General features: G+C 53.2%; 2 protein-coding genes across 2 annotated transcripts; both read right to left on the bottom strand.

Moving 5' to 3' along the window:
- Positions 1-168: 168 nt before the first annotated feature.
- On the bottom strand, positions 169-11,565 carry HTR6 (5-hydroxytryptamine receptor 6). The gene is made up of 3 exons (XM_003783838.1): positions 10,827-11,565; positions 837-995; positions 169-642 (listed from the first exon to the last, which is right to left on the bottom strand). The coding sequence occupies exons 1-3, from the start codon at positions 11,538-11,540 to the stop codon at positions 205-207; spliced, it is 1,311 nt and encodes a 436-aa protein (XP_003783886.1). The 5' UTR covers positions 11,541-11,565; the 3' UTR covers positions 169-204.
- Positions 11,566-17,105: 5,540 nt separating this feature from the next.
- On the bottom strand, positions 17,106-20,540 carry LOC100958230 (neuroblastoma suppressor of tumorigenicity 1). The gene is made up of 3 exons (XM_012801569.2): positions 20,347-20,540; positions 20,113-20,224; positions 17,106-18,703 (listed from the first exon to the last, which is right to left on the bottom strand). Exons 1-3 carry the CDS (start codon positions 20,514-20,516, stop codon positions 18,452-18,454), a joined length of 534 nt encoding a protein of 177 aa, XP_012657023.1. The 5' UTR covers positions 20,517-20,540; the 3' UTR covers positions 17,106-18,451.
- Positions 20,541-23,884: the final 3,344 nt, after the last annotated feature.

A 23,884-nucleotide genomic window follows, 5' to 3' on the forward strand; every position in this document is an offset into this window, starting at 1 on the left:
GAGCAGCCTGCAGAAGCTGTGTCTGAGTCTGCTGTCATCCCTCCAGGAAGGGGCCGGCAGTGTGGGCAATAGGGGCTGGCCTTGTATACCCCACAAGGCTCAGAGAGACCCACAGCCTCCTGCTCTGAGCTGAGAGCCGTCCCAAGGTCCCCGGGACTTGGTTCCTTCCAATCCAGCTCTCCACTGGCCAGGTCCAAGCTCAGGTTAGTTCGTGGGGAAGCCAAGTGGATGCAGCCGTAGCTCGGGCTCCACAGGATTGATGTTGAAGAAGTTGACTGCAGCAGCAGGCCTGGGGGGTGGCGGGGGGTCCCGGGTGGCCTCCCCGGGAAGCAGCAGCTGAGTGGTGAGCTGCAGGCCTGAGGAGCCACCTGAGCCCGAGTCCGAGTCCGGTGGCAGGGGCAGGGGCAGCACGTGCTGCAGACTCAGGCCAGGCCGAGCGCCGCTGTGAGAGGTCCGCAAGGAGGGGGAGGCAAGGCTGGCCCGGTGCTCCCAGGGACAGCGGGGACATGGCAGGAACTTGCTCAGGGCCCGCTTGAAGTCCCGCATGAAGAGAGGGTAGATGATGGGGTTCATGGTGCTGTTACAGTAACCCAGCCACGTGAGGACATCAAAGAGGCCTGGGGAGATGCAGTCGCACACGGCCTGAGGGGACGGGATGGGTCATGCCTGGTCCCAGAGCAGGGTTACAGCCCACCCCACCCAACTCAGATGGAACAGACATACACGAAGGCCTGCATCACCCAAGGCAGCCCACTCTCCCACTCCCCAAGTCAGGGCTGGGGCTCAGAGCCTCCCCAGCAAAGCCTGGACCCACCTGCCCCCTGCTATGGCATTACCTGGGCTATGTTGGCCACAAAGAAGGGCAGCCAGGTCACAAAAAACATGCCCAGCAGGATGCCCAGTGTCAGGCTGGCCTTCAAGGCCTTCCTGCTGTGCTTGGTGGCCAGACGCCTGCTGTCAGCTGACTCCACCCCTGGGCGTGGGGTCCTGGGCACCTGCAGGAAGGAAAGCCACATTAGGCAGCAGAGAAAGAGCCCCAGTCTGATCCTAGCCAAAGACTGAGCCTCAATCCTAATTCTAGCCCAAGCCCTAGCACCAGCAATAAACTGCGCCCTGATCCTTGAGTGATTCCCACCTGGAGTCCTAGACTAACACCTGACATCAGCAATAAGCTAAGACCAAGGCTGAACCCTAATATATCATCAAGCCCTACCTAACCTAACAGCCTCAGCCAAGGACCTAGACTGAGCCCTGATCCCAGTCTCACACTGAGCCCTGATCCTGACTCTGACCAAGAATTTCACAAGGCACTCTAGGAAGTGCCATGAGACAAAGCAACCCTACCTCACACACCAATCAGATGGTAGAAGGGTCACCATCCCTGGAAAGAAAACATACGACACAGACCACACACACTACAAGCCTCAGCACCTTCCAAAGCCTTTGGAATCAGTTGCAGTTCACCAGGACTTGAAAAAAGAGGACCTGTTGCCGTCCAAGACTTGGCAATGTCTTTGTCTATGAATTTTCTTCATATTTAGGAGTACTGCTTTTGCCTAGATGATTACTTTTGTGCTCCACAAAATAGAAGTGCTTTCTGGAGAATGTATGCACAAAGCAAACGCTTGCAATTAAGTCTTTTGTAGATTACAGGGAATGCTAGTGACCTTGATATCTGACAGCTCCATCATGCTGTGGACTTGCAGGCTTCTCCATTTTCAAAAGTGGACTGGAAGAGGAGAGGGGATTAGGGAAGGAGGAGAAGGAAGCTGCTCCCCTGGGGGCCCCTGACAGGAGGACATGGGTATGGGAAGTTAGATTTCGACTTTGCAAAGTGGCAACCAGCAGCCCCCAAATATCAAAAGGCTCTCTGAACTGGGCCATCCTTTCGTATAACAATCCTCTTGACATTTCTAACCTCATGAGCCCTTTGAAAAGCTAATGAAATGTACAAAAACCCCTCCCCAGAAAATGAAAGGCTTATAAAACTTATACACCCGAGGAGAAAATGTTCCACACTTCCAGGAGGTTCAGAGACCACTTTGAAGTCTGTGGGTTCCCACTATGAAATCCCTAGGAGTCCATGAAGGCTGGGATCTGAAGCCTTCCTCTAAATCATGTGTTGTAATCCATTTGGATTTTCATATATCAGATTGACACAAAGTGAGACCCACCCATATTTACAACTTTAGTAAATGGTGCAATGGTGTGCACGACTCATGGTGACTTATGCAAAGCGTGTATACGGGACGGAGGAACACAGCTGGGCTTTAACAGCCAGACTGGGCTAGCATTTCCTACAGCGGTGTCACCCCAGCTTAGTTCTTTGAGGCAGCCAAGGGTGTGCTGGGTATAGGAAGATGAGGTCAGAAGAGGCAGGAAAGGAATCAGATTCCCAGGCAATCATCCGCAGATGGAAAGAGGGTGGAGAAGGCAAAAGCAAGATGTGCCAACCCTGGGGAGCGCAAAGCCAACAGCCCCGCCCCCACTTTCATGCGCATGCGCTTTCTGTCCAGCCCTGCTCCTCTCTCCTGGCCTCCTCCGGTACCCAGAGTTGGTGTCTTGTCCATGGTGCTGAAACCCCAGCTCCATGCCATCCTTCCAGGGGAGCAGGGGTTCTAATTCTGGAATGGTAGGTAGTAGCCCGTGGCAGAGGGGAGACAAAGAACCTTATAAATCCCACCCCTCAATGTGTTTATCCAGGTGAAATCTGGTTATACAAATATCAAGGACAAAGACAAAAAAGCAGCCTAAGAGAGACCCTTGATTTCTCTCCTCTGTCTTGGTGGGGCAGCACTGCAGAGGCAAAAGCTGGGCTTTTAAGACAGGTGATCTGGCTTCGAATCGTGCCTCTACCACTTACTCGCTCTGTGATCTGGAGAGAGCCTCTGTTTCCACATCTGTAAAATGGGAGAAATGATACTCAGCTTACAGAGTGAGGCTATGGATCATAAAAACATGCACAGTACCCAACACAGATTAGGAGCTCAATACATGATAGCCCTGGGGCTGGTCCCATGATGTATGTGTGTAAGGTTGGGGTGATTTGGGGCACCCTGGAGGTTCCCTGTCCTTCTGCCAGCAGCTCTGTCCTCCCCCAAAGCAGCACAGATGCCAGGACAGACACTCTGACTCACCGTGCTGCAGCTCAGCTTCTATGACTGAAGAACACTACTCCACCCCCACCCTGCCATACACCAGACTGCTCCAAAGTCTGGCTCAAGTCAGTGAGGGAAAAAAAGAGTGGCCCACTTGTGGTCCCCTCCTAGTTTTTCACTCCTCCTCATTTGATCTTCCTGAGGGGTAGGTATGATAATCCCCATTTTGCAGATGAGACAACTGAGGCTCTGCAAGGCAAAATAACTTGCCAGGAGTCACACAGCAGGTGGGAGTTGGGCCCAGAAACTGCACTCTTCCCACTTCACCATGCCACCTCCACAATCAGGGCATATCCCTGGGCTACAGGCAGGGTAGGGCTAAGAAGCTCCACTTCTGACATCAAGAGCTCTCACAGAGCAGAAACTAAAAGCAACCACCAACCCACACCTGCAGTCTGGCTAACACCAGGCTCCCCTCCCTGGCTTCTAACCACCACACAGACTCTGGTGGCCATGCTCTGCTGTTTGCATGTCCCCTCTACAAGTCTATGGCATGTGCCTCTATCAGAGGGCAGCTACCTGGAGGGCAATCTAGCAGTGCCCTCAGCCAGAAATCCCACTTACAGGTCCTTATGTTCAAAAAACACCTGCTTACCTATCTGTACAGTTGACATATACAAGAATGTGTCCCCCAACACTATGCATGATAGGAAAAAACAGGAAGCAGCCTGAATATCCAACAAATACCAGTGGTTAAATAAACCATGGTACACTGCCATTCTACACCTATAATCTCAGCAATTTGGGAGGCTGAAGCAGGAGGATCACTTCAGGCCAGGAGTTCAAGACCAGCCTGGGCAACATAGCAAGGCCTTGGCTCTACAAAAATAATATTAAAAATTATCTGGGTGTGGTGGCACAAACTGGTAGTCCTAGCTACTTGGGAGGCCAAGGCAAGAGGATTGCTTAAGCCTAGGAGTTCAGGATTTCAATGAGCTATGGTGGCACCACTGCACTCCAGCTTAGGCAACAGCAAGACTCTGCCTCCAAAAAAAAAAAAAAAAAAAAAAAAGGCAGGAAAAAAAAATGGAAGGATATTCTCTAAATTGATAAGAATGTCCCTGGGAATAGAAGGTGATTAGATGGAATATGGAGGGGCTGTCTTTTATTTCATCTCTATTGTTGAATTTTTATTTTAAAGTGTACTTATACATTCCCTTGTGTAATTTAAAAAAAAAATTTTTTTTGAGACAGAGCCTCAAGCTATCCCCCTGGGTAGAGTGCTGTGGCTTCACAGCTCACAGCAACCTCCAACTCCTGGGCTCCAGCGAGTCTCCTGCCTCCACCTCCCAAGTAGCTGGGACCACAGGCGCCCACCACAACGCCCAGCTATTTTTTGGTTGCAGCGGTTATTGTTGTTAGGCAAGTCTGGGCTGGATTTGAACTCGCCACCTTAGGTGTACGTGGCTGGTGCCTTAGCCACTTGAGCCACAGGCGCCGAGCCATAATTTAAATTTTTTACCATCATCTACTTATAGCATGAAGGTTACAAGACAGGTTCGAGCCAGACTGGCTTCAAATCCTGGCTTTATTACTAACTAGCTGAGTGACTTTAAGCAAGTCACTACACCTCTCTGTGTCTCAGCTTTTACTTCTGCAAAACGGCAATTATAATGGCCTCTACCTCACAGGGTTGTATGATAGAAAGGATAATGTACAGACAATTGGAAAAGTGTCTGGCACATGGTAAATACCATACAAGTGTTAGTTATCATTGTTGTTTGTGGTTCTTAGTGTCTGACTCAGCTGTTTGCTAACTGTGATGCTGCTGGTGGCAGCCATGGTGACTTTTTTCCCTAGAAAGGCTCAAAGGAGTGAGCTGCCTGGAAGCATATCTGTTACCACCGACAGGAAAGGAGAGGAACAGGTATTTATTGAGCACCTACTAGGTGCCTGGCACTTTATGCATATTATCTCACTGACTCTTCAAATAGTCACATGAGATAAACAGCTTTACTCCTGCCCCGCAGAGAGGTGACATGCCTTGCCCAAGGTCATCTAGCTGCAATGGGGGATAGGGCTCAAGCCCTGTGCAGCCAGACGCCCAAGCTCCTGCCACAGCCGCAGCCCTGGCTCCAAGCAGCAACCAAGCCTGCCCCGCTCAGCAGTGCCACTCTGCCAGCCTCTCCCCGGCTCACCCTCTTCCTCCCCCTCGCAGATATTTCTGTGATCACAGCCTCCTCCTCAGAGGAGGAAGGACAGAGATGGAAAGGAAGATGGATCACAAAGACAAAATGATGCTTAGGAGAGTGAGGTGAAAAGAGAGGCAGGAGGAGGAGGAGAGATTGATGGGGTAGGGAAAGCACGCAGAAAGAAGAGAAAGGAACAGGGAGGAAGATGAGGGACAGAGATGGGCAGAGGTCGTAGGTCACAGAGACCCAGAAATCCTGGTGGGAAAGGAAGAGGCTGCTGCTGGCCCTGAAGCTCAGCACCCACACTGCACTCCTGACACTGCCCCAGCCCCCCAGGCTCTCCAGAATCTCTCAAGACTAAAGGCCATCCCCATTAGACCCCCCCCTTACACAGACACAGACATGCACACCCCTGGCAGCATTTCACTCTGTCACCACTGCCCCCATGTCCCTCCATCCCCAGCCTGCAGCCCCTGGCTTAGCACTAGGCAAGACACCCTTCTCCCAGCCCCTGGGGCAGCAGGAAGACCTGGTGAAACACTTCAGGCAACAGTGCTTTTTTAAAAGCCCATTTAGGCTAGGCATAGTGGCTCAGGTCTGTAATCCCAGCACCCTGGGAGGCTGTAGGTGGGAGAATCATTTGAGGGGAGGAGTTCAAGACCAGCCTGAACAAAACAGCAAGATTCCATTTCTAAAAAAAAAAAAATTTGAAATGAGTCAGTTGTGGTGGCACATGCACGTAATCCCAGCTGCTCAGGAGGCTAAGGTAGGAGAATCGCTTGAGCCCAGGAATTCAAGGCTACGAAGAGCTATGATTACACCACTGTACTCCAGCCTGGGCAACAGAGTGAGATCCTATTTCAAAAAAAGAAGGTGGAACCCCATTTCCATAAATTGTCATATGTAGGGGGTGGGAGGATATAAAAAACGCTCAAGGCTACCAGCTCCCATGCTCTGGACCCCAGAGAAACTAGGACTTCAGGAACCTACGCCCAGATCCCTCCCCTCTGCAGAGAAGCTGGAGGCAGGATTGGGGTAGGCAATAAAGGGTAAGTGGGACTGAGGACAGGAGGAAAGGGAAATGACCTTATTCCTTTAGGTCCAGGCATTGAGGGAGCCCCCACCTTCAAGCTAGAAGCTGCTGGTCTCTGAGACAGGCCAGTTTAGTGAGAAGAAAGGGAAGTGACAGCAGAGGCAGCATCCTAGAAGCTATTTTCCAGAACGCAGGCCGCTCTCCGGGCCATGAGGGAAGCAGGTCTGCAAAAGGCTTGCTTAGAAGCTAAGTGAGTTTGGAAGCAAGAGCAGTGGCAGGACCTGACACTTCACTACAGACCAGGAGAACAGGCTTTCCAGAAAGTGGGAGATTAGCACAGACACATCTCTGGCTCGAGAGGTCCACAGGTCATTCTGCCTCAGGGGCAGGGCATGGGCCTAAATGTCCCACAAAGGCTACTCCCCGTCTTTGGTTTTATTTATTATTTTTATTTCTGTTTTATTTTTGAGACAGAGTCTCACTCTGTTGCCCTGAGTATCACAGCTCACAACAACCTCAAACTCTTGAGCTTAAGCAATGCCCTTGCCTTAGCCTCTCAAGTAGCTGAGACTATAGGCGCCCACCACTATGACCAGCCAGTTTTTCTATTGTTAGTAGAGACAGGGTCTCACTCTTGTTCAGGCTGGTCTCGAACTCCTGAGCTAAGACAATCCACCTGCCTTCTCCCAAAGTGCTAGGTTTACAGGTGTGAGTCGCCACGCCCTGGCCTCCAGCCTTTGGTTTTAGAGCTCCGTGTGATTTCTTTGCTTTACCCTTTGAACACATACTCAGGGAATGACAGGTATGGAGTGTTCTCTGGGTGAGGCACCCCTCTTAGAAGCTCCCTAGTCCTCAGCATAATAGCGTTTCATGATCAATGTCTCTCCCCAACTAGAACAGAGCCCCAGAGGACAAGTGTTACCGGCCTTTCCATCAGCATATCCACAGCCTGGGACAGCTCCTGCACCAATGTGACCCAGCAAATGAATTCATGAGACAAAAAGCTTAGGTTATCACATGCAAGAACTGATTCTGAAAAGAGTGAAAGAAAAGGCAGCCATGTGAACAGGGGTGGAATCCCAGGCTCCCTGAGGCTCTGTGTTCATTTCAGCCCTTCTGTAAACACCTACTGGTCACCCATGCCCCAAACCAGGCACTGTTTTAGGTACTGGGAACACGGCAGTAAACGAAGACAAGTTCTCACCCTCATAGAGCTTATATTCTAGCAGAGCAAAATAATAACAGAATGGGTAAGTATGTATATGTCAGGTGGTAGTAAGAAATAACGCAGGAAGGAAGGACTGGTGAGGCCCTGGGGAGGGTGGTAATTGCTTCTGTTGATAGAAAGATTCGGGAAAGCAAATGAAGAAAGACTGGAAGGAAGTGACGGAAGTTAGGGAGAGAACCACGTGGGGATATGAGGAAAGCACATCTTGGTGTGTTCGAGCAACAGCAAGGAGGCTGGTGTAGCTGAAATAGAAAGAGCATGGGGGGATGATAGGAGGAAAGGAGCCTAGATAAGGAGCTCACGGGGCCAGGTGACACCAGGCCACCACAGGGCAGAGGAGTGATGTGGCAGGACTTGTACTTCAAAGGGATCACGCTAGCTGTTGTAGAGGAGGTAAGGGGAAAGTCAGTCAGGAGAGAACTGCAATAACCCAGGCAGCAGATGGAGGGGCTCAGCCCCAGGGGGCGGTGGAGAGATGAGAAGGGTCCAAGCCTGGGCATGTTTTCCAGGTAGCCATAAAAGGATCAGATGTGGAGTGTGAGATCAAGAGTGGCTTCCAGACAGGTCCCTGGGCCTGAACAACTGAGAAGCTCACTCCAGGACAGAGAGTGATATAAGGAAGCTCACTCCAGGACAGCGACTTGATATAAGGAAGACTAGGGGGGATTAAGGTCTGGGGGTTACAAATCCAGACTTCTGTTGGAAGCATGCCAAGGAAACACCCAGGCAAGAAGTCATCGGCACGCAGGGGGTATTATCAGTCATGAGACAAGATGGCATCACTAAGGGAGCAAATGTGGGGAAAGGGTGAAAAGAGCGGGCGACTGAGGCCCAGGGGATGCCATGTCTGGGATGGATCAGAAGGACCCAGCAGAGGAGACCAAGAAGACACAGAGAAGAAAAGAGGCACAGTAGGGTGTCCCCAAGCAGAGTGTCTCAAGGGCACCACTGCTCACAGGCAGCACATAGGCTCAGAGTGAGGCTTTGGCACCAGCCTAATCAGAGCTTGAACCTCACTTACCAGCCATGTGACCTTGGACAAGTTACCTCCTCTCTCTCTGAACCTCAATTTCCCCGTCTGTCAAGCAGGGCTGACAGCAGTACTGGCCTCATTGGGTGTTGGGGGATTAATAAGCTTAGCTCTGTGGCACCTGGCACATAGTGAGTGCTCAGAGAACATGGGCCTGTACCTGAGGGCACCTGGGAGACTCCTGCCCAGTGACTAAGAGGCCACAGTCTCAAATTCAATCCTGGTCCCAGCTAACTAGCTTAAGGGAAAGATAATCTGTGTCACCAAAGTGATTGGAACCTGGAATCTTGATCTCCTCTGTCTTCAGCCAGGCCCAGCTAACTTCTCTCATCCAGACCAGAGCTTCCCACAGTATAGGAATAGAGATGATTTCAAGTATAAATGGACACACCATAAAAGGAGTGAGTCACAGAGTGCATCAGCCCTCTCTGGTTCCCTGCCTCCCCCCCAGCTCTTCTAGGAAAGAAGAGAAAGCCATGTTGGTGTTTCTGTGTCTGTAACACCCCCTCAAACTTGACAAAGACAAAGCAGGCCTCAGAGCCGGTCACTTTAAGAGCACCAAGCTGGACCTCAGAGCTGCTGCTGGGATGTCCTCAACGTCACTGAAGTTGTGCTTGTGATCACCTGTCTGTGGCAAGGAACACCAATTTTCTATTTCTGGAAGAGATAAAAAGTTTTCTTTCTAAAGAAAGTAAGAGTGGCGACTGAAAGAAAATGCTGAGTACATACGAATTAAGTGGCTTGAGATGGGGATGGGGAGAGAGAGCAAGGCAGAGTGCCTGAACTTTGGGAAACAAGACCCCAGGCAGAGTATGGACAGCTCAGAGCAGCCATCACACTGTTAAGAAGCAAATCAGGGTCACAGCCACCTGCTGAGACTCAAAAATGTTCTCCAGGGAGCACAGAGAGGGAGAAGGAGCAGGACTGTCCCCAGAACTCTCTGGCCACCCAGGGCCCTGCCTCTCTGGGCCTCACTGATGGGGTGAGGACAATGTTAACCTTTCACCCCTTGGCCAAGTTCCTATCCACCTAAGGACCCACAGGTCACCCCTCCCCAGAGCTTCCTCCACCTGCAGTTACACCGAGAAAGCCCAGCTGGGACTTTGCACAGGCCCTGCAACCTAAGTCTCTGAGACTCAGCTCTGGTCATTCTGGACAGCAGGAACTCAAGCACAGTGTGGCCTGGGTGGCAAGAGCAGCCACTCCACCTACAGGGATCGCAAGACCTTGAGCTAAGAACGCCTACCCCATTCACAAGCACCTAGATAGGTGTACCTACTGTGTGCAGTGAGGATCAAAACTGACCCAGATACACAAGGCCCTCGCAAAGCCTATATCCAAGTCGGGGAGGCAGGATGAAGAAGTGAGCAATAAATCAGGGGATGCACGGCCTGGGGGAGGGCGGCTGGGTCTGCAGACAGGGTGGCCTCTGGGAAGAGGTGAGCGAACAGGCAGGCTAATGCAGCAGTCCAGGCAGAGGGCACGGCGAAGACAGACCCTGGCACAGAAAGAAGCTCAGTGCCTCCTAGGAACTGTCAGAAAGGCCATAGGCTGCCGCAGAGTAAGAGACAGGGAGCAGGAGGTGACACTGGAGCAATTGGCAGGGACAGATCCAGAGGCAGGATCCTGAGATGGGTTTGTTCTTTCTCCTGAGTACGATGAGGAGCTGCTGAGGGTTTGAAGCAGGGATCGTTTTTTGTTTTTCTAATCGCTCTAGTTTCGGTGCAGAAAATGGATAGCCAAGGGTCGGAGTGGAAGAGGGGCGTGGGGTGAGAGGACAGTAGAAGTCTGCCAAAGGCTCCCAGGCAAGAAGTGGCAGTGGCTTGGATTAAGGAGGTGGCCATGGAGATGGACCTGTTTAGGAAGCAGTGCCATCAGGCCCCACTAATGAATGGCATGAGTGTGAAGGCTAAGTATCGTTCATAAGTTTCTGGTGTGGGATGACATGATGGTGCCGTTTGCCATGATGGGGAAGACCAGGAGAGGAGCAGATAAGAGATGAGCCACCCTAAGTTCCTTGGTGCACAAGTTACCTTGGAGAAGCCTATCCCACATCCTGATGGAGCTGTCCTGTGGACAGTCAAGCATTGCGTCTGGAGCTCAGCAGAAAGATGGGAGCTAGGAATGGCCACGAAGAGGTCATCAGCAGGCTGCGCTGAGTGGAGGATGGGCAAAAGGGGTGGGGATAGGGCTACTCATTCCTCTCCATCCCACGATCCCGGGTCTCCCTGCGCACCCCGGGTACCTGCAGCGTCTCCAAGGCCTGGCTGGCCATGCCGGTGGGGAGGGAGGCCACCTGCACCGCCTGCTTGCGGGCGGCCAGCAGGATCCTGCAGTAGGTGAAGCAGATGGCACCCGAGGGCAGGAAGAAGGTGAGGCCTGACGCTACGAGGACGAAGGGTAGGCTGGCCAGCAGGCGGCACTGGCCCGGGTCAGGCTGCCGGGTGTGACCCAGTTCATGCCAGCCCAGGAGCAGGGGCAGGAAGGAGGCGAGCGCAGCAAGGCTCCAGGCACCCAGGACCAGCGCCAGGGCGCGCGGCGGCGTCATGCGCAGCTTGTAGCGCAGTGGCGACAGGATAAGCAGGTAGCGGTCCAGGCTGATGAGGCAGAGGTTGAGGATAGAGGCGCTGCAGCACATCACGTCGAAGGCGGCCCAGAGCAGGCAAAGGCTGCGCGCCAGCACCCAGCGCCCATACAGTGCGTTCAGCATGGCAGGCGGCATTACCACCAGTCCCACCATCAGGTCCGACGTGAACAGCGACACCAGGAAGAAGTTGGACGTGTTGCGCAGCGCAGGCTGCGTGCAGATGAGCGCGATGAGCAGCGAGTTGGCCGCCGCCGTCAGCGCGATGACCACGCACAGCCCCGCCGCCACCCAGCCGCTGCCTCCAGGGGCCGATGGCTGTCCTGACCCCCAGGCTGGGGTGCTGTTGTTGGCGGGCCCCGGCTCTGGGACCATGGGGACCGGGGATGGAGGGCCAGGGCGTAATGGAGTGGTCTAAAGACAAGTGAGGAGCCTGGCAGAGCAGAGGCCGGGTGGGCACCGTTGATGACAACAGACCACGTCCCTCCCCCGGGGGAAGGTGAAAAGATAGGAGTGGGGGCGTTAGGTCCAGGGGCAGCTACCAGAGGAGACGAAGAGGACCTATATGAGCGCCCTCGGGGGGTGGGACAGGGACACCTGGAGCAAACGAGTGGGCAGTTTAGGGAGGGGCGCCTGATGATTAGAGTGTCCTAAAGTGGGCAGGGGAGAGTTGGGAGGAGGTCGAGAGCGGGGGTGGCCCTAGGGTGGGAGCAGAGGTAAGATGGGGAGGACACGCCTGGCAGAGTCGGGGGAGGTGAAAGCAGGGGCCAATGGGCGCTCTCCCGCAGGTTAGGCTCCAGGTTGCTGTGGGCGTGCGGAGGCGCTAAGACGGGAGGTAGCTAGCCTTGGGGTAGCAGGGCGGGGCCTAGCGGCCGGGGCAGAGCCCCGGGTGCGGAAAGCAGATGTTAGTCGGCAGAAGGTCCCTGAGATCGGGCACACACGACCTCTGTGGGGCACGGGAAGATGCCGGCCGGCCAGGCCCCACCGGGAGAGGAGGGCAGCAGCCGCGCCCGTGCGCCCTCCGCACCCTGCCGCCGGGTCGCTGGCCCGCCTCCCGCCCGCGCTGGGTACCTGGTGCGCTGCCGCTGCTCAGCTGCCTGCGACTGCGGCGAGTGCCGCGGGGCTGGGAAGCGGAGAGGCGGCTGCGGGTAGGGTGGGCGGCGGGGCCGGGGACTTCTGAGCCCGGGAGGCGCCGCGAGGAGCCGCGAGCGCAGAGGAGCTGGCGGGTGGTGAGAAGGGCGCGTGGTCCCCGCGCGGCGGAGCGTGCGCCCCGCCCCGTGCCCGGGATCCGAAGATGCGAGCGCCCCAGCTGCTCCGGACAGCCTCCCGGCCTATGGCAGCACCCCAACACACATCCCTGTATACCTCTCTGCAGTCTATACGCCGGGGCGCCGCAGGCAGAACTCAGAAAAGGGGGCTGTGACCTGCCTTTGTCGGGGCACTGCTTCCTAATGGGGGTCTCTACCCACTCGCAGCGAGATCACCGCACTTCCTCACCTCAGTCGCTGTGTCTATAAAATGGGTTATAATTCCGGGCACTCTTCACCGTTAGTTTACGCAGTGGGCTACCCTTCCCGTTCACAGAGGAGCCAGGCACTCAGGTTGGAGTCCCTGACCTCTTGGCGCTCCAATTTAACAGTGTGAACAGACTTGGGAATGCCCAGGCAGATGGGGTAGAGTCGCTGCAGGCTGAGGGGGTGAGGTGTGCCCCCCCCACCATGTGACCTCCCTGTGTACCTCTCCCCTCTGGCTGAATAGTCTCCACTAACACTGCTGTGCAGATTATTACTGTGGATTCCATTCATTCATTCCACAAATATTTATTGAGCACCAACTAGGTGTCAGGCACTGTTTGGACCAATGAAGACACTACAGTGACCACAACAAAGATCCCGCCTCCGTGGAGCTCGCACTGTAGTGGTAGGAGACGGACAATCAACAATAAGCACAATAAACATGTAAAGTAATCGTAAAAGTGATAACTACATAGACAAAAAGAAAATGTAGCATAAAGAAACAGAAAAATAATACCTCCTACATTTAAAGCTCTTGCCATGTTCCCCGGGGGCTTTATTATACTATCCCTGGCACATATTCTTACTCCTATGATAGTCCTGCTCTCCCAATTATTTATTCCTGCCCCTACAATAAAGCCAAGAAGCAGATGTTAAACTGATAAGCATAGGGCCTGACCAAGCTCACCACTAGCAAGTGGTCAAGCAGGAACTAAACTCAGGTGTGGAGCCGGGCAAGATGGCTCACACCTGTAATCCTAGCACTCTGGGAGGCCAAGGCGGGTGGAATGCTTGAGCTTGTTTGAGACCAGCCTGAGCCAGAGCAAGACCCCCCTTCTCTAAAAATAGCTTGGCGTTGTGGCAGGCACCTATAGTCCCAGCTACTCAGGAGGCTGGGGCAAGAGAATCACTTCAGCTCAAGAGTTTGAGGTTGCTATGAGCTATGATACTATGGCATTCTAACAACGGTGACAAAGTGAGGCTCTGTCTCAAAAATAAAAAAAATAAAAAAATAAACACAGGTGTGCTTAATGCCCACGGCAGAGGGAGCCTATTACAGATGGTCAAAAATCTCCTGATAGGCCGGGCACAGTGACTCATGCCTATTATCCTAGCACTCTGGGAGGCCAGGGCAGGTGGAGGGCTTGAGCCCAGGAGTTCGAGACCAACCTGAACAAGAGAACAGCCTGAGCAAGAATGAGACCCCTTCTCTACTAAAATTAGTTGTGGCAGGTGTCTGTAGTCCCAGCTACTTGGGAGGCTGAGGCAAGAGGATTGCTTGAGCCCAGGAGTTTGAGGTTGCTGTGAGCTATGCCATGACACTCTGCCCAGGGAAACAGAGGGAGACTCTGTCTCAAAAAATAAAAATTAAACAAAACAAAACAAAAAACCTCCTGACAAAACCTCAAACTCTGCAGTTCCCCGGCCCACCCCTAAGCCACTATTTGGTGCTCAGAGCCCCAGTCTTCCCAACAGATGATCAGCTCAGCAGATGGAGGCTTGTCCTCCCTCCCTGACACAGCACTGTACCACTGTGACAATGTCTGCCATGCCCCCTAGAAATGGGATGTAGTGAACCAAGCCTGAGCTGAGAGCCAGAAAGACCCGGCTTGGCTCTGTGGACCTAGGGCCAGCAGCTCCATCGCTTTGGGTCACCTTTTGTCCTCTGCAATAGTTAGAACACTACAGCACCCATTTCACAGAATTGTGGAGAGGATGAAATGACACGGTGTAATCTGTAAACTTTATGGTACTGTGTCACTGCTAGCTGTTGGCCTTAGTGTTCCCATCTGTGCAACAGTGATGCACTCAGCTCTGTGACAATTTGCTTAGCCCAGGGATTCCTGATGTAAGCAACAGTGACCCAACAGGTGCTACGTGGAACCACTGTGAACCCCAGTGACCTGAGTTCCTCATCCCAATTCTGCTATTTGCTCTGTGAGGTTGGCAAAAGCCTCTAAAATTCTCTGCAGCTGTGAATGGCATGAGTCTCTAAACCATTTTTTCCTGATAAATTTCAGCTTTAGCTTTTTCTGTTTGGTATCTTTTATTTGTTAAAAAAGACCTAAGATAAATCATGGCAATAATTTTGACATTTGCTTATGCTAGGTGATAGATTCACAGATGTTTGTTGTACTACATATTATGAGCCGTACTTTGCTAGAATTTTAAAAATTACTTTAAAGATTGGGCCAGAGTTATGGTGCCACCTTGTGGCCACACTGTTATTATCTTAAACTTGAAACTTTACAGACCATCTAGTAGATGCTTCCGTTGTGTGTTATCTGTCATTTAGGTACTGGAATAAGAGAGACCTAGACTTCCTAACATTTTAGAGAGGGACTTTCAAAGATCCTCAGCTTTTGATGGATTAATTTTAGCCACAGGAGCTTCCTCCCTGGAGGAGAAAGCTGATGCCACAATGGGACAGCTGATAAGTCTTAAGAGAGTCCACTGCCCCAGAACTTCATGCCTGTTGGTACAGAGACGACTAGGGAAAGCTTCTCATTACAGAGATGGAGAAATTACTTTCTCAAGGAAGTTACCAGGCCGGCCCAAAGCTGCTCTGGCAAACGGCACTGACCAACTTTGAGAGCAAGGATTGTCTGTGTGTAGCTGTATCCCTGCAATAACTATCTGTGTTCAATCAGCAAATAAGTGAACAACACCGTCAAATAAGCAAATAAGTGGCCCAACAACCTTCAGTATGGGCCAATAGTTGGTTCTCGGTAATAATAACAGCCAACATTCCAAGGTCTTCTTATAGGCCAGACACTGTTCCAAGCTCTAATTCATGTAATGCCACGACCCTGTCGGTGAGGTAGGTGTGATGGTTGGTTCCCCATTTACATACTGGAAAACTGAGCCTCAGAGATCTTATGTGACTTGCTCAAGATTAAATAAAGTTAGAAAGTGGTTCAGCCAAGATTTGAACCCAGGTAGGCTGAATTTCCATAGAGGCTTGGGACAGGAAAAGAAAACCAGTTGAGAGTTGGCTCCGCATACACCGATAAGGCCGGGAATTGTAGGGTCTGACAACACTAGTTATCAGTGTTAATCCTGCCTAAAGATTTTAAACCCTTCCACCTTTGTGGAGAGGGGACAGGGGAGCTGCAAGTTTTTTCCCTGGCTCTGTTGGTAGCTCTTTGTGAGCTTGACAGAGAGAAAAATCGGAACTCACCTAAGGCTACAACGCCCCACACACACGAGAAATACTCCTCAGTTTGTCACTCTCAAATCAGGCTCCTCCCCTTCGCTGGGCTCCCACATCCAATCAGCAGCGCCTCTCCTGCATGGCCCCGCCTCTCCCGCATGGCCCCTCCACTTCAACCCTACTGCCCTCGGGACTGGGAGCATCTTGTCTGGCTGGATGGGGCAATCAGCCCTGCAGGTCCCCAGCTTCTCCCGCCTCCTGCCCAGCCTTGTCTTGCAGGCACCCAGCTCCACGCAGACAGCCCCAGGGTTCCTTGCTGCAAAGAGAATGCAGTCTGAATTGTGGCTGACATTCCTGGCTACCACCCACACCAACCCGCCTTTCTGTTTTATTTCCAACCGGCCCCTTACGTACCTATGAACTTTTACCCTGCCTTGTGACCAAGGCCCATCCTGCCACGAAGAGATGGCAGGCCCAAACCCAATCCCTGCTGCCATATCCATTGTGGGTATCTTGACTGCCACACTGTAGGGTCCAGGTGTGAAATCAGGGCAACTGGGAGCTGACGCAAGTCACCTCTGCTTCCAGAGCCCTGGATGGCCACGCTGTAAGACAAATGTTAAAAGTCCTACCTGTGGACTCACTGAATGATTAATGAGTGCTGGTGTCCCCAAGCTTGGTGTGGGCTCTGAGCCAGACTGCCTGAGTTCAAGTCTGATTGATGACATTTTTTCACTGCTTGGCCCTGGGAAAATTACTTAATCCCTCTGCACTTCAGATACCTTGTCTGTAAAATGAGGGCAACATCTACATCCCTGGGTGGAGGTGAGGATTAGGCAAGTACAGGGCTGAACCTCATATATGAACTTGTAACCGCTAATTTTGTCTGTTTCACCTTCTCCTAGAGGCCGCATCAGGCTGGGCGCAGATAAGGGCTGATGCTGGGTCATTTCTGAGAGTGAAAAAGGACAGCATGAGGAAAGCCCAAGGGATTAAGGGTCAGGTCCATCAAGTCCAGTTCTGAAGGCCTACCCAAGGGGTGTTCAAAGCCAGACTCAGTACCCAAGGAAGAGGTGGGAGCCAGGGAGCCAGGAGCCTGGGGTATGCAGGGCAGCAGAGAGGTCCATGGAGGCAGAGGAGCCATAGCTGGGAGCCAGGGGTCTGCTCACCATTCTGAGGCCTGGACCTAGGCTCCCTTCCCCCTAGGCCCTGCTGCTGGGACCTTCAGAGAACCCTGGGTAAGCAGAACCAGCTAGTGAGGAAGAAAACACAGGCATTGAACAAATTTATTCATGAAAAGTCTCAGGGTCCATCAGGGAGACCATCTACTGGTTATAAGCTCCAGAAGCTCTCGTCAGAACAGCTGTGAGGGCCAGGGCATCCCCCCACCCCCAGGCAGGGGGTGGTGGCCTGGCAGCCCCCCTGGGCATAGAAGGGCAGATGCAGGCAGTTCTGGGGACTGAGGGACTTTCTTCACTGCCTGCCTGCACTGCCCTTCCCCCAGGTCCCACACCCCCCTAGGGTTAAAGTGCAGCTGGGAGGGAGGAGATGGGCAGAATTGGCGAGCTAGGGAGAGCCCAAGTGAACCCTGGCTGCCCATATGAGCCCTTGCTCCTCTTTGTCCTGGAGTTCCTCAAAGTTCTGGTAGAGTTCATCAAACCCAAGTCCTTCTGGAATGTCTGAGCAAGGGAGATGACCCCCCTCCACCACCCCTCTCCTTGTCACATATTCAGAAAGAGCTTCCCCAGGAGGGTAGGGCTGGCTCCATTAGTTATCTGACAGGCCTAGGACTTGGGGGGGAGGGGGCAGTGCAAGGTACTAAGATCTCTAAGATGGAGAGAATGGGGGAATGCTCTTCTTCAGAGAGGCCTGGCAGGGGTCATCCCCCACTCCTGGCTCCAGAAGGCTCCTCCCTTTCCTCCTCCCCCCACCCAACACCAGGCAAGCCAAGGAAGCCAGAGAAAAGCCCAGAGAGCCTGGCTTCCAGCTCTAGTGCCATGAGTCAGCAGGGTCCTGCCCAGGCCTGACTCCCAAACCACTCCATTAAAGGAGGCCACCTCAGTGCCACTGGGGAGACTTCCTGGGCATGGGGAGTGGGGTGGGAGGCTCTTGGGGAAACCTGTGGGGCAGGAGCTTTTGCCAATGGCCTTTCTAGCCCAGCCCCTCCCTCAAGGTTAAGGCTGGCTAGGTGCCTACCCTTAGCCCAGGGCAGCTGTACAATCTGCACCCCCAGGAGTCCTGCCACCCTAGGGCTGTGAGGGCCTTGGCTCCCGCCATCTTGGATGGCCTCATGCCAACCTCAGCAGCTTAGGCAACTTCCTCCCCCTCCCAAGGGCACATCTCTAGAAGGCAGACAGGAAGAGCCCCCCCTCCACAGAAGAGCCCTGAAGACCTCTGCTTCCTCCCCCTACTCTTGAATATATTAAATTGTGCAGCTTGGCTCCAGCCACTCCCCTTCAGATCTCCATGGCAACCAGGCAGCATTCCAAGTCCAAGTCTGAATCCAAGTCCATCCAGTGCCAAAGGGGGGCTTCAGCCTCTCCCCTCACCCTTCCCCGGAGAGGGTGAGACCCAACATTCCACAGGGGGACGAGGGGGGAGGAAGAGTTGGGGGAGCCTCAGTCCTCAGCCCCCTCTTCCTCGGTGTGGGGGGCCCCAGGGGGGTCCTCGGGTTCAGGGTTCTGCCCCCCAGGGTGGAGGTGGGGGTGGGTGCCAGGCTGGGAGCCCGGGCTGTCCTCGCCCTGCACGTAGACACTCAGCCCCTCGTGACTGGGCTCCTTGCCGCAGGCCTGGCAGCTACAGTGTAAGATCTTCTCCACCAACTTATCCACCCTGGGCACCTCCTCATGGCCAGGACACTCCAAGGTCACCTGGGGAGGGCAGGAAAGAAGGGGAGGAATGTTTCCCAAGGCTCCAAGAGTAATACTTCCCCACAGGAACCCCAGACCCCGCCCATGATAACCCAGTTAGCTCGAGGGCCCATCTGGGGGTTGGGGGGAATTGGGCCCCTGTAGGAGCTACCTGACTTGTCTACTCACATCCAGTCCCGCCACTCTCCTGTCCATCCCCCATGGCGGCTACAGCGTGCCTTAGGGAAAAGTCCAGTACGGCCTTTCCCTGCTTAAAATACTCCCCATTGCACTTGCAGAAAAATCCTGACTCCTTACTAAGGCCCCTTGGGATCTCAGGCACCATTGGCTGACCTCTCTACCCCAACCTTGCACCATCCTGCCAAAGCTATGCTGCCTGATCTGTCTCAGAAACACTATACATGCTGTTCCTGCTGCCTGGAAGGTTCTCACCCAACCCATCCCCCTACCACCTGCTCCAAACTCTGCCCAGTACACTCTACTCGGCCTTTGAGTTTGAACTCAAGACACCAAGTCCTCAAAAGAACCCCATCTTAAACTCCCAGCTGGCTGAGGCTCACCTTTGTAGGAAAACCATCTGCACCTTACCCTTCTCCTGTTGTGACACCCCTAACTATCCCTCCTTCTGTCCTCTCTACCTTCTTCCTGTCCTTCCTGGATTTTCTTTCCCTCCTTCCTTCTAAAGAGCACCTCCCCTGTGCCAGCTCTGGAGATGCAAGGACAGACATGGCCCCTCAAGGAACTCAAAGTCCAGTGGGGGAAAGAGACTTGTCAAAGTCACCCAGATGCAGGTGAAAGAGTGCAGATGTGACAGATGGCCAACATGGAGGCATGCAGTGTTCTGAGAGCCAGTGATGCAGGAACCTGACCCAGGCAGGGGGTCTGGAAAGGGACCCTGAGGGAATGATGCTTGAGCCAAGAGCAGAAGAATGACTGGAAGTTAACCAGGTCAGGAAGAGGAGGAGAAAAGTATCCAAGCCGAGAAAGAACATGTGCAAAGGCCCTGTGGTGTAGCAAGCAGAGCAGGAATGAGAGGTTGAAGGGCGGTAAGCTGGTCTCGAGTGTCAAGCAGGTGGGAGGCAAGACCCTACCCAACCTTGTGGGCATGGCAAAGATCTTGGTCTTTTCCTTTAACAACAGAAAGCCACTAAAGGATTTCAGCCCATGAGTAACGTTAGATGGGAGCCTCAGAAAGACCCCTTGTCCTGTACAAGTTGGTGTCAGACCTGTGAGCCATCCTGTGGCAAGGACATCTATATTCCCAGCACCAGCCTTGCCCCCTAGACACATCAGTGTTCTTGCTAAGTGCTTGTGGCCACCTGCTGCAATGCAGGACCCTGGGGAGAAAGGCCAAGGCCGTTTCAGGCCCTGGGCCAAGGCTGGGCAGGGATGATGGGGGCAATACTCACAATCTCCCACATGGACTGGGCTGGCATGCAGGAGTCACAGTGTACTAGGGACTCTGTGGACTGCGGGAAGGTGTTGGGGACACTGTAGCTGAAGCATTGTCCTAGGCACGCCCTGTAAAAGGAGAGGTCAACATGCTCATATCACCCTAACAGAGGGAGAGACAGGCAGCCCTGGTCCTCTCCCTTCCTCCTGGGCCCCTTTCCTCATCCCCCCTTCTACCCCCTGGGGCGCACCTGTTCTGGATGGACTTGGCCTCACAGCCACTGTGGCCCACGATCTGGGTGATGTTCTTGGCTTCGCACCAGGCACTCTTGTCTGGGAACAGTGCCAGCTTGTTGATGGGCGGTGGGGCAGCCAGCAGCATGGCAGGGAGGATGACCCCCACCAGGACCCGAAGCATCATGCCCGTGGCCTCCAGAGCCCTGGAACTGAGCACAGTTAGTCACCAGATGGCCAAGGGGAATACTTCAGAGGTAACTATAATGATATTCAGCAATGAGGGATGTAGCACTTTTTCTAGGATGGGGTTTGTGAACTTAATTGTCCAACCTCCTATGTGTTTGTTAATTTCATAACTTATATTGCCTTGAGCAAGTTACTTTCTACCTCCATGCCTCAGTCTTTTCATCTGAAAAAGGGAGATAGCAACAGTGTGCTTGGCAAAGGATTGCTACAATTACTAAGCAAGATAATTAGCATTCAAGTATTAAATAAATATCAGCTCCCGTTCTCTCTTTGATGCTGTGTCTCATCTAGGGAAACACATGAAATTGTCTACACATCCTTTTTTTTGAGACAGAGCCTCAAGCTATCCCCCTGGGTAGAGTGCTGTGGCATCACAGCTCACAGCAACCTCCAACTCCTGGGCTCAAGTGAGTCTCCTGCCTCAGCCTCCCAAGTAGCTGAGACCACAGGCACCCGCCACAACACCTGGCTATTTTTTTGGTTGCAGCCGTCATTGTTGTTTTTGGCAGGCCCGGGCTGGATTCAAACCTGCCACTAAGGCTGGTGCCTTAGCCACTTGAGCCACAGGCGCCGAGCCTGTCTACACATCCTTAAAGAAGCTGTTCACCCTCCTATGTTGCCGGAAAGCCTCACAGTTGCCAGGATTCTGATATTTGAAAAGCTAACTTCCAACCCTCCAGCCCTATTCCACCTCCTCTGGCTGGACTGCTCAAAAACACACTGAACCAGACAGTATTTCTTAGTAGGATGCCCCGCTAGAGCCTCCCACACACATCATGACCCACAGCCTGGTCCTAAACTGAAATGGAGCAGGCGCTCATCAAAGCCAACCAAGCCCCGGTCGCGCCCACAGGGTCCATCTGCAAACTGCCCTGCTATAGAAGGATGGAGTTAACACATTAAAACCATACCGTAATTTGCCAGAAGATGGCGCTGCAGGGCAGCCTGTGTTTAAAGTCTTTTGCTCCAAGGGCGCTTTCCTGCCCACGACCATATTCCCCAACTTTACCTTCTGTAGGTTTCACTCACACAAACCCGCTTCTTAAAGCCTGAGGCAGGGAGGCTTCTGAGAAATTCAGAAATGAAGGCAGTGCCTGCAAGGGGTCCCCAAACCCTCTGAGGACAGGACGCAGGAGAAAGGGCACTGGACTCATACCCCGTGTGCCCAGAACACTCAGTCCTGTTTTTCTACCTGGAAAATGAGGGAGGTGACCTAGACCAGTGGTTCTCAAGCCTGATAGAGCATCAAAATTCCCTGGGCACTGGTGGACTGAAAGTTCTAGGGTAGAATGAGATTCTGTGTGTGTTTTTTTGTTTTTTGTTTTTGAGACAGTCTCACTATGTCACCCTCAGTAAAGTGCCAAGGCATCACAACTCACAGCAACCTCAAACTCTTGGGCTTAAGCGATTCTCTTGCCTTAGCCTCCAAGCAGCCGGGACTACAGGCGCCTGCCACATCGCCTGGCTATTTTTTGCTTGTAGTTGTCACTGTTGTTTAGCAGACTCAGGTTGGGCTCAAATCCGCCGGCCTGGGTGTGTGTGGCCGGTGCCCTACCCACTGAGTTACGAAGCTCTGCTAGATTCTGTGTTTTTTAAACAGCTTCCTAGGTGGCTCTGATGTGCAGCAGGGGCTAGGGAACCACTCCAGCTCAGCCAGTCTAGGGTTCTGTGCTTTGGGATAGTCCCCACAGGGCCCTGGGTGAGGCTGAATTGAGAGGAAGGGCCAGATCGCAGTCCCACTGGCCCCACAGAAGCACCAGGGATCAGATGGCTGGGACTGGACATCCTGTCCCATTCAGGACAATCCTTCCCTGGGCAATGAGGGTGGCAGAGGCAGGCTCTTTGCACACTAGCCTGAAAGGGAGTGTGGAGGTGAACTAGCTGACAGGGCTTCCAGCCTGCAGGCCTTGACCCCTCTAGCAAGTCCCCGTCAGCCTCAGGCCCATCTCTACCAGGTCTCTATCTCAAGGGACCCCAATGCCTGGATGAGTCCCCTCCCAGCCCAGTGGGAGGGAGAACAGCTGGAGGGGAGGTCAGACAGTCTGCCCCATCCCAAATGAGTTCCTGTCAAGATCCAGGCTCTCACCCACACATTTCCGGTCTCACTCACAAGGCCCGTGTTTTCAGTACAACCACATCCTAACAAAATAAAATGGGCTCCTTTCTGACTAACTGGCAGCCTAATAAACTTCTCAACCACCTTGATCTTTGGGAGGCTTCCTCATCCCTCTGCCCTCTGAGGCAGGGTCTGACCACAGCACACCTGAAGGAGGCCCACAGGCCCCATTTAAGGTCCCCTATACACCTCAGAGAGGCCAAGGGATCCTTGTCTTATACCCGACCCATCTCGCTTCCTCAGGAACAGGTCAGGGAGGTGACTGGGGCAGGGAGTGATGCGAAGGTTTCCAGAGATTTGGAATTGAGACTGGGTTTGTGAAGAAGGAAGCCTGGAGATGAGCACACGGGTCTGATGGGATTAGGGAAGGTCAAGGCTCCCCTGTGAGGCTGTGGGTCAAGGCCCTGGCTAAAGTCCAGAAGAGTTGAGATCGGAGTAAAGATGAATAACAAGGTTTCCTGGGAGTTGGGATGACAGTGAGTTTGGGGAAGAGGCTGCGGGCTGGAGATCAGGAACTGGTTATTACATTGTGGCAGAAATTGAGAAGCAATGAGATAAACTGAGGCAGAAGGTCAACTCCCTACCTTCCTCCCATTCCAGTGCCCAGCAGGGCTCATGACAAAAGCCAGCTGCGCCCACAGAGGAGCACTGTAACCCAACCCACCAGGCTCTCGGCAGGATGCTGACGCCATACTCTGTTTCCCAAGCCAGCAGCCCCAAGCCCCGCCATGGCAGGCAGCCTGGGCTCCCACCAAAGGCAGGGACCCTGGAGTTGCCAGTGTTGAATTCCGGCGCTCCCAGCTAGGAGACGATTGACTGCCAGAAGTTCACCCCTCAGAACCTACTTTCCTCAACCCTAAAATGGGAACATAGCACCTTCTTTGGAGAAGAACTGGGAGGATTAAATGGAAGCAACCAGCACCTAGCAGGCAGCCTCTAAGGCCAGCTCTGTTCCCCAAGGGGATCGTGGGAAAGGCTGGGCCAGCTTCAGAGCCAAGGCTGGGCTGGGCAGGAGGCAGCAAGGATGCCAGGTGAAGCCTCCCACACCCACCTGTCGCTGGGACACACCCACTCTCTCCTGCCCAGTCCCTTGAGAACCCATACCACCCCCCTGCCAGTGGGGTGGGCTCTTGGCTAGCAGGTTTTATGTTTTGTTGGTTTATGCTTTTTTATTTTTTTTCTAGCAGTAT

This window comes from Otolemur garnettii, unplaced genomic scaffold (assembly GCF_000181295.1).
Source record: "Otolemur garnettii isolate 467f Iridium unplaced genomic scaffold, OtoGar3 scaffold00009, whole genome shotgun sequence".
In the NCBI taxonomy this organism is placed as follows: Eukaryota; Metazoa; Chordata; class Mammalia; order Primates; family Galagidae; genus Otolemur; species Otolemur garnettii.

Coding starts and splice junctions, on each gene's coding strand:
- HTR6 (XM_003783838.1), bottom strand. CDS start 11,540: ATGGTCCCAGAGCCGGGGCCCGCCAACAACAGCACCCCAGCCTGGGGG. Junction 996..10,826: donor AGGCCTTGGAGACGCTGCAG/GTACCCGGGGTG, acceptor TCCTTCCTGCAG/GTGCCCAGGACCCCACGCCC. Junction 643..836: donor TTGTGGCCAACATAGCCCAG/GTAATGCCATAG, acceptor CCGTCCCCTCAG/GCCGTGTGCGACTGCATCTC.
- LOC100958230 (XM_012801569.2), bottom strand. CDS start 20,516: ATGATGCTTCGGGTCCTGGTGGGGGTCATCCTCCCTGCCATGCTGCTG. Junction 20,225..20,346: donor GCCAAGTCCATCCAGAACAG/GTGCGCCCCAGG, acceptor CTCCTTTTACAG/GGCGTGCCTAGGACAATGCT. Junction 18,704..20,112: donor CCCAGTCCATGTGGGAGATT/GTGAGTATTGCC, acceptor TGCCCTCCCCAG/GTGACCTTGGAGTGTCCTGG.